Below are 10,276 nucleotides of genomic sequence, written 5' to 3'. Positions count from 1 at the left end.
AGCATTAAACATTCTCTAGTAGAATTAAAGAGTCAGAATTAAAGGATGCTTATTTAGTGATAATGGTATGAGATAATTAGGTGGCATGAAAGCACTACTTAATTAACAATTAAAATTAGAAGACCGAATGCTATAGAAGAAAAGTAGGATAAGAAAGAAATAACGTCAAAATCAGTCATTTTTTTTCTTATCCTCAATTACATCATAATGTTATTTTATATAACCACCAGTTATTAATTTAATTGGATAATATAAGTGTCATCATCTAAGAAACTAAAATAAAAACTATATAACATTAAATAATATTTTCAAGACTAACATATAAAATCTTTTAATTTGTTTAATTTTATCTCTTTTAGATTTCTCTATCATACAAATGTGTTTTTGGTATTAAATCAAAATCTTAGTTCCTCTCTTTACCGAATATTATTACAATAAAAAAGAAATATATAGTTTTTCTTATAAAAAGATCAAGCATTCGTGATAGCGTCAAACACCATCGTGGTTATGAAGACATTTAGGAAGATTCTAATCACAAATTCACAAAATTATTGATGTGATGCATAGTTAGAAACTTCAATCTTCAACAAAGAAATTAACTCAGCTGAGCATACGTAATTTTCAGATATCGTAATCGAGTTGTACACATGCACTGTTCTATAATGAAAAATGAAAATGTAGTAAATTATGAATATTATGAGTCTATGACTCTATTTGAAGCAAAATCTCAACCACTTCTAAAGTCAAATACAACAAATCATATCTTTCTTTGTCGAGGAAGAGTAATGGAAATTAATCAACTTAACCCGAGAAACTGGCAATTGCCAGTGGACACAATTTATCAGCCTTGAAGCGACGGTGCCGCAATAAAGACTAACCTCAAATGCATGATCAATGATTCAATATCAAATTATCAATGAAGTTGTCTTGTATTCTATTTTATCATTTCTATGTTTTGCTTGTGACATAGCAGCAAGTAACATCGATTTCCATGTACTGTTGTTGTTGACTTCTATATTTTCTATGCTTTGTTTCTTTTTTTGCTTTCAAAATTTGCGGTAAAAATTTCACTACGAAAAATTTTCCTATCAGCAATGGTAGTTAGTTTCTTAGTATATTACTTTATTGATTTACTACAAGAAAAATGTAAATTATCGACAAATAATTCTTAACAGATATAAACTTATCAAAAAAATTATATTTTTGACAGAAAAAAAATTATAAAAAAAGTTATATTATCGATGGATATAAATCTATCGAAAAAAAATTTATATTTTCGACAAATTTTACTAATGAATAATTTCTATGGATACAAATCTATCAGAAAACTTTTAGATATCACTCAAGCATTTTAAACCAAATTTTATCAAACACAAATTCACCAAAAATGTCATCCAAAGTGAAATTCACCCTCTAACCTAATTTTGACCTACTAACATATTAATTATAATCATTACAATTCAATACATAAAAACGTAATGGTAAATTTGTATGATATTGATTTAACATTTAAAAATTGTTTCTATGTAATCAATTATGATATTTAAATTTTGGCTCTTCCAAGTAAAAAAGCTTAAATTAAAAAAGAATGCACATCTATTTAATACCTATTAAATTTTTAAAAGAGATTAATTCTAATATTCGGTAGAAATACTCTTTAATAATGAGAAAAAAAATATGATATTTAAAAGTTAATTTAATAATAATTACACACAAAAACTATTTAAAAAATAAATGTTAAAATGATAATAATTAATGACCAATAACAATTAGTTGCAATTTCTTTTATACTAATAATTGTGTCAATTAATTCATTACTTTTGTCGTTTTTATATTTGTGGTAACTTAAATTTTGTCACTATTATATATAAATATTAATAACTATAATTTCATTACAATAAATATTATTATTTTTGATATTTAAAAAATCTTCGCTAATTTATCAATGACTTGCATATTAGTCAGGGTGATGACAAATAAAAACTCTTACTAAATATATCTAATGATTTTTTTTAAGTTTTTAATGGAAAAAATTATTATCACTAAACACTTTTTTCTTGTAGTGTAGTGGACATAAAAACTAAAAACAAAATCAATTGTTTCAACCAATTTTGCATGTGATTTTTAAAATCAGGCATTGATTGATTTTAAAAATGTCAAGATACATCATCGACAAAACAAAATTGATTGTGCAATCAATTTTATAGATTTAAAGTAATTGATTTTATAAACCTTTTTTCACTCATACATTTTTTATCTATATTTTTCTAACTTATGCCAACTTTTTTCTTTGAATTATAAATAACTAATATTTTCTAACTTGCACAGTATCACGTCATGACCTATAACTTAACTCGTAAACTTTTTAGTTCATTCAAGGATTTAAAATATTAAAAATTAATCAATTAAAAATAATTTTAAGAATAAAATTTAGATGCAATTTTTTAAGTATGTAGTTAATACTTTTCTTCAATTATAATTAAAGATTTACTTCAATAATATATATTTATATTTAATATAAAACTCATTAATATATATTTACACATATTACTAAAAATAAGCATCTAATTTTAATTAAAGATCATACATACACATATTACTAAAAATAAACATCTAATTTTAATTAAAGATCATACATTAAGAAATTATACATGTAAATTTTTTCCACATTCTAACCCATTCTTTATTTACTAGGTACATCTATAGCTCTAATTTACTTTTATATAATTTTAACTTAAAGCAATCGTGATTGGTACTTCACTCACACCTCAAGAACTGATTTTTACAGCTACCATCTAAACTACGTACCTTTCTTTGCAGCTACACTTCCATGATGGTACCCACTATTTACCTTGCTTGGAGAACATTCAATAGTATCTGTTACTATTACCAATTTGACGAAGTGACAATGATTACCAAACACAGATTCGTAATTGGGAAAAGCAACCATTATTGTTTGTCACGGAAATGAAAGAGAGACAACATTATTATGATCATAGCTTTTATGATCCACTCCACGTCTTAGTGCAGCTCCTGAATGATGATGCCATGGCAATAATTATTTGTGGTCCTTTCAATTTGGAAGCATTGACACGTTTACCATAGAAGCAATTAATTCCAACAACCAGATCCTCGTGAGGAAAGCTTTCATCAAATTTCTTTGTAACATCTCATAAGAATAAAAGGAATAATAAACCTGAAAAAGCCAAAGGAGAAGAAGGTACACAACAAGAACAAAGTCCCTACTAAAAAGAGCACAAACCCTTTGATCCAATAAGCTTCTAAATCTTTTATATTAGCCTGATTGACTCAATTATGTGGCTCGCAAGTCTTCCTTGTATATGAGAATTTAACTTTTTTAGATTTAGTTTCTTTGAAGTAGAAATTAACTTTCAAAATTTGAAGTAAAAAATATAGCCATTAGTATAGAAAATAATAGTTAAAATAAGATGTTATATAATCTATTTTTATACATTTATCTAATTGTAACTTTATTGCTGTAAAAAAAATTTAATTTTAGTCAATTTTTTAATCACTACGAATACCTCCAACTAATAACCAAAAGTTAATTCTTTTCAAGACTAAAAATCACTAAATAGGTTTCACCCTCAAAAATCAAATCAATATTAATATATATGTTTAAGAAATTTAGTTATTTACTGACCGTCTTAATTAAACCTTGTTAGTTATTTCAATTAACATTTTTCTAATAAATAATTAATAATTTATTTGATGACAATCCTAATTTTTATTTGTAAATGTGTAATTGATTGATACTTGAATGAATAGCAAAGTTGCGTGCGTCATGTCTTGTCTCTTTAACAAAGTTGGAACCATACGATGACGGACAAACGCGGTTACCGCCTTTTCCTCCACGCAAATAAAAGACAAATGTTAAAGGGTCTCTTTAAAATAATAATTAAAGAATTTTAAGTAAAATCTTTTTTAAGAAAATATTCTAAGTAAGATATTTTATTGAAACTATTATTTATTTATCTTTGTCTGATTTTAAATTTGCTTTTAACATACTTTTTCATAATAATATTATATTATTAAAATTTAAAAATATTTTTAATTCTAAGATAAATTTGTTTTCTTTGTAAATTTTAAAATTATACAATTATCAACTGATTTTTATATAATTTTGTGCGATATTTAATGGTAATTGAATTTTTTCTTGCAAACTCACTAGTAATATTTTAGCATAGGACTAAAATATCTTTTTAACTACAAATTAAAAAACTGATTTTAAATTTACCGAACTAAAAATAAATTTATTTCACTTAAAAAACATATTTAAGTTTGTTTTAATTATGTTAATGAATTATTTTTAAGGCATTTATTGACTAGACAAAAAAAGCAAAAGACAGAGGCGTGGTGAAAGACAAAAACAAACGAGGAGGGGAATGGTCCTACCGTGGCAGTACATCATCTAGAATTCCTTGACTTTAGGACACGCTCTCACTCTCTATTCCCAATCATTTTCTTTTTCTCCTTTAAAAATCTTAATCACCAAGAAATTAAAGAAAGAGCATTATCATTTATCACCATTTGAAGCTAAACGTGTAGAGTGGAAAGAACATCCCTTGAACCCTCCCACTTCAAAACCAACCACACACACACAACCACAATCATACTCATCATTTTCCCTTCAAGAAAAAAAAAACAATGCTTGATGCACAAAGAGACCACCCCACAATTTCTTTTCCATTTTCCAATGAAGTTGAACACATTAGTCATAGTTATGACACTTGGGGAGGCACAAACACTGGTTTGGTTGCTTCAAAGAGACCACCCAAAAACTACAAGAATTGTGACATGGAAGTGCAATTGGGAATTGCAGGATCGAAGGTGGAAGATGATTCTGGTATTTGTTCCCCTCCTTTGTGGTCCACAAGCCCACCAAAGAGTCCCCATCAACGCAGAAACTACTACCGGTGCCTTTCCCCTGCGTCCAAGACTCAAGCCATTGCAAGAGGCCAAAGGGAACTCATGGAAATGGTTAACAACATGCCTGAGTCAAGCTACGAGCTTTCTCTCAAAGATCTCGTGGAACACCCCCATGTTGTTGCACAAGAGAAAAGGGTAGAAGAGAGGAAATTGAGCAGCAAGAAAACCGTGCCTAATAGAAAGGTTGATGATAGAAGAGAAAAGGGTCATGTGAATATTGATAGTGGGGGGTTTTATCTCAAAATGGTGTTTCCAATTTCTTTGGGGTCTAAGAAGAAAACCAAGAATAATGAGTCTAATAGTTCCAACAAGGTGTCTCCTAGAACATCGGTTTGTGATGGATCCAACAAAGGCCTTGATAAGGAGTGGTGGAAGAAGAGTCTTTCAGGTTCTTCTGGTGGAGAGAGTGATAGTGGTGTATCCAGCATTAATAGTGGAAGCATGAAGAGTTCTGGTAGCAGCAGCAGTAGTGGTAGTAACAGTAGCAGAAGAAGTAATAGCAGGTATGCTCAAACTAAAGTCAATGATTTTTAAGTTTATGTGATGGAGTTATATGAAATCAATAAGCTAATTAATTGCATTTGATTCTCAAAATGGTAGGCTTTGATTTGTTTAGTATGATGATCTAATTAATTAATAAGATTTTGAAATGCAGAACCGAAGTTACTATAGGTCTGGATTTTATTAGTAAACTCAATTGAAATCTTCAATTTGGTTTTACTTTGCAAGGTATTTGGTAGGTTTGAATAAGAATTTGATTTTGATTCACTGTTAATTAATTTAAAGACTTTCATATTATCAACCAAATTGAAGTCCTTTGGTTGCACTTGAAAGAGATGCATAGTTTATTTATAACTTTATAAGCTAAAGTTGTTATTGACAATTAGCATCCATGATTTCTTTTATATTTTGAACCTTTGTAGATTTCAGATGCTTCTCTGATTCTTTTTCTATTCAGTACACTCAATTGTTTTTTCTAAGTATAGAAGTTCTCCCTCGTGTTGATCTTGAAGCAGATATTTAATTTAAAAGCAAAAGTTGTTGGCATGTGGTATCCATGGTTTCTTATTATTATTTGAACTCTGTAAATTCATAAATAAATTTAGAACAGTGGTTGTTTGTTTTCTCTTTCATAATTTTTCTTGGGAAATACGTGCTTGAAATCTTCACGATTTCACGTTGTTTCTGGTAAATGACATAGTCAATGAAGGTAGACAAAAGTATGCACCAATTGTCGGGTTTATTGGCCTTACTTCACGGAGGTTAAAGGCTTATTGTAGTCTTTTAATTGATAAAGTTTTTCTGGCGTAACTTTTAAGAACTTTTAATCAAATCAAAATGCGTTTAGTTGTTAGTGGTGGGTGAAAAAAAAAAGTAATACAGGGAGGTCTTGTTTGTTACTAGGTACAATTTTATCCCACACATCAAATTAACAACAATAATCGTTGATTTAATTTGTTGTGTAACAATCAAGTTTTATTGACCCAATGAATCAGAAAGCTAAAATTACCTAACAAATCATAAACAACAACTATTTTTTTTTTCTTCAAAAAGATAACATATGTTATTCAAGAACGAGATTCACTTTAATATTATGTTATAATTTGATGTGTTTATTATATTATTATTAGTTGTAAGTAACAATTTATTTTATTGCAGGCATGAAGTGAGTGCTAGTAGTTGTTGGCCTTTTATACGAAGACCTGAAAGCCTATCACAAAATTAAGCCAGATGTGATCCAGAGTACTGTATGAAACTATGAAATACATATATGCAATGAAATCATAGTTTTATTCGTTTATAGACATGACGAGGCACATAAAATTAGTATGTAACGCCAGGAGTGTGGTCATGTATATTTTCTCTTCAGAAATTTTAACATCGTAGTAATTTTTTTTCCCTTTTCTTTTGATGCTCTTTATGTAAAGATGAACATAGATCTGCCTCAGATATCGTTTTTGTGATGAGCTGGATCGCAGTGTGAAAAATATGAAGCTTAAAGGCTTAAAGTTACAGTGTTAATAGTTTTGCGTATTATATATATTAGAGACAAAATAAATTAGGTCGACTATGAAAATGTTTACACTTTGTGCCGTTTAAGGCTTAACTTACTTTTACTTGGGGTATGAGAAATGATTTTTGTAACTAATTACCATATTATGGTAAAAAATTAATGATTTTTCTAATTAGGGTCTTTATGAGAAATGATTTTTATATATAAAATATCTTCATGTTAAATTAACATTTTGAATTAATTTTTTTTTATAATTTTATAAAATGATGATGTTAATAAGCACGTTATAAAAGATGTGTATAAGAAAAAAAATGGATACAATAGATTTAAAAATGATTTTTCTTAAAAATTTGACGTTTGGTTAAACTTTTTATTCATCGATTTGAAATATATATCATAGATGTCTCAACTGTTTTAACATTTAATATTGCCTGAACCTTTTTTCTTCTTCTTCTTATTAATACGATCATTGTTGTTTAATTTACTTATTTACCTTGTAGAAAAAACAAAAAATAAAAAAAGCTTTACCCATTATGAGGAAGCCCATACTCATCGTTCCTCTCAGCCCATAACCTACAACTCATCATTAAATACTTAGGGGGGTGTATTGGTTTAGGATTTCGTAGGATTTTAAAAGATTTTTTTTGAGTAAAAAAGTCCATTGGTATTCAATCAGGATTTTATGTCACTTAAAAACAATCCAGTGGTATTCAATCTGGATTTTCAAGATTTTTCAAAGAGTCCATTAAAATCCACTGGTATTCATTTAAGATTTTTTACAACTTAAAAACAATCCATTGGTATTCAAAAATATAAAGATTTTAAAGGATTGTTGTATGAGAGGGATTTTGAAGGACTTTCTAGTGTTATCTATAAATACCAGATTCATAAAACAATCCCATCCAAACCCATCGGATTTTGAAGGATTGTTTGAAGTGACTTTTCAAGTGTTTCAAGAATTTTCAAGTGAATTTTTCATATTTTTTTTCTATGCTCCTGTCTTCTCCATTTTTTTCTCTACTAATAATACTACACTATTATTCATTGCTCATATATAATATTGTAGTATTGTTCTCATCTCATTCCCCTATTTTGTGAAACTCTGATATGTAAATGATAGTGTCATTGACTTGTTATATTTTTCTGTTAGTTCTCTTTAATTGACTTGCTTTATTTTATTCTATGTAGTTGAATTTGTTCCTTTATATAACACAAAAAAACGATTGAAATTTTAATTTTCAAGTGATAATTTTTTTTATAACACACGTCAAGAAAAGAAAAAGGTGAAAGATGAAATTGATATCATAATCTCTACAATATATATATATATATATATATATATATATATATAAGATGAATTTGTTAGGATTTCTGTGAGTAGAATGAGATGAAAATGGATCTTAATTGGGAGAAGAACCCTCTCAGCATAAAAATTGCGATCTCTCTCCTTCCCTTAATTTGTTACTCTTATCCTTCCTCATTTTATGACTCAACAATTATTTTATTTTTTTTACTATGAATTTTTCTTTTTTATTTTTATATTGTAAAATTAGGATTTTTTTTATATTTTAAAAAAAGAAAATTAACATAAGACATTGTAGTATCTAATTTTTTAGGGTTTAGGATTTATGCCTTCATTAGCTTATTTTTTTTAATAAAAGGAAATATTGTTAAAATATTTGTTAGAATAATTTACATTTATAAATATCGTTAAAAATTATCATATAATATATAACTAAAATTATATATATATATATATATATATATATATATATATATATATTCTCTATATCTAAATACTTTTGTTTATATAAAAAAAAATTATATATCTAAATATTTTCCCAGTATCAAATATACTGATTTTTTTTATATAAAAAATTATCTTATGTTTCTATATTTCTGTTTTTGCATGTTTTTTTTTTATAATGGCTGAGGTATTTGATCCATTGGGATAGCCAAGATATATTTGATCTTGTATGATTGGTGTGCTTCTAAAAATAATAATATAATTTTATTGATTTTGTCTCTTATCCATAATTATTTATATAACTAGTTTTCAACATATATTGTTTTAGTAATTCAAATGGGAGATTTACAAGGAAATAATAAAGGAAAAGGAAAAGAGAAAAAATATGAAGCTTGGAATAAGGAGGATTCCGATGAATTGTTACAATTGATAGTAGATGCTATATAAAAAGGATAGGATATTATGGACAATTATTATTATTATTATTATTATTATTTATCTAGACATTATTTTTTTTAATTATTTTTGTCTTTGACTCTTTTTAAATTTGAATGTATGAATTTTTTTTTAAAATCTTATCAAATGTCAAAACTCCACAAAAATTCTACAAAATCCCACAGAATCTATTAAAATCCTGATTTAAAAGTCTTGCAGAATCCATTAAAATCCTGATTTTAAGTCTTATAGAATCCTGCAAAATCTTAAAAGTCATGAAAATCCTGCAAAGTCTTTTAAAATTCGCAAGATTTTTTTTAACTAAAAAAGTCCTTTAAAATCCTAATCCAATACACCCCCCTTAGTATAATTATTAAAAGTTTAAATTACAAAATCAAGCTTATACCGGTATAAGAATTAACTAATATATATAATTTTAATGGCCAACTTTATACACCTCGGCCAAAATATATTAGAAGGCAAAAATATGATTGAAAAAAATCCAAGTCACATATCGACTAGAGATTAGACTATTAATAATATATAAGTGAAAAGTAACCTTCACCTTACAGGTTGATTTTGTAGGATTGAGTTAGACTCAAATTCATTATTCTAAGATGAGAATTGTTTTCCACTTTGATACGTGGATAAATGGTGGGTGACCCATTTAAAGTGGATCTAGATGATTTTGATACTATCTTAGGGTTGTTTTTCACTTATATATTAGTTAATTGCTAGTCGATGTGGAATTTGTATTTTTTTTAATAAACACCAAGTTAAAAAGAATATGTAGTTATTAATAAGAGTTTCTGACATAAAATAAAATAAACTAAAACTCTGTGTATAAGAAGTAACATATATTGTATTGATACAGGGGCTAAAGAAGTAATTTGATGCCACTTATTATTTCTTGTGCCAGTGGTGTACACCCTTGTACGTGCTACGTTGATGATGTTTTTAAGAAGTTAACTCTTGGCAACATCAGAATCACCCATCAAGCATATGTAAAATTTGTTTGGCTCTTTAATTAGCAGCTCTATGTTTCTCAACCTAATGCAGAAATATGTATAAGAAAAACCAAAAACAGTTAATATATAGTACGCATAATACAACAGAAAATAGAAATTTCA

The 10,276-nt window shown here is 27.2% G+C and overlaps 1 protein-coding gene across 1 annotated transcript; it reads left to right on the top strand.

Annotated features, from left to right (window-relative positions):
* Window positions 1-4,515: 4,515 nt before the first annotated feature.
* Window positions 4,516-6,972, top strand: LOC109805893 (uncharacterized). The gene is made up of 2 exons (XM_020368167.3): window positions 4,516-5,453; window positions 6,610-6,972. The coding sequence occupies exons 1-2, from the start codon at window positions 4,669-4,671 to the stop codon at window positions 6,674-6,676; spliced, it is 852 nt and encodes a 283-aa protein (XP_020223756.1). The 5' UTR covers window positions 4,516-4,668; the 3' UTR covers window positions 6,677-6,972.
* The last annotated feature ends 3,304 nt before the right edge of the window (window positions 6,973-10,276 follow it).

Source organism: Cajanus cajan, chromosome 9, assembly GCF_000230855.2.
Source record: "Cajanus cajan strain Asha chromosome 9, NIPB_CcT2T_4, whole genome shotgun sequence".
Lineage (NCBI taxonomy): Eukaryota > Viridiplantae > Streptophyta > Magnoliopsida > Fabales > Fabaceae > Cajanus > Cajanus cajan.
The sequence above is the reverse complement of the archived record's forward strand: the minus strand, read 5'-3'. Positions and strand labels throughout refer to the sequence as shown.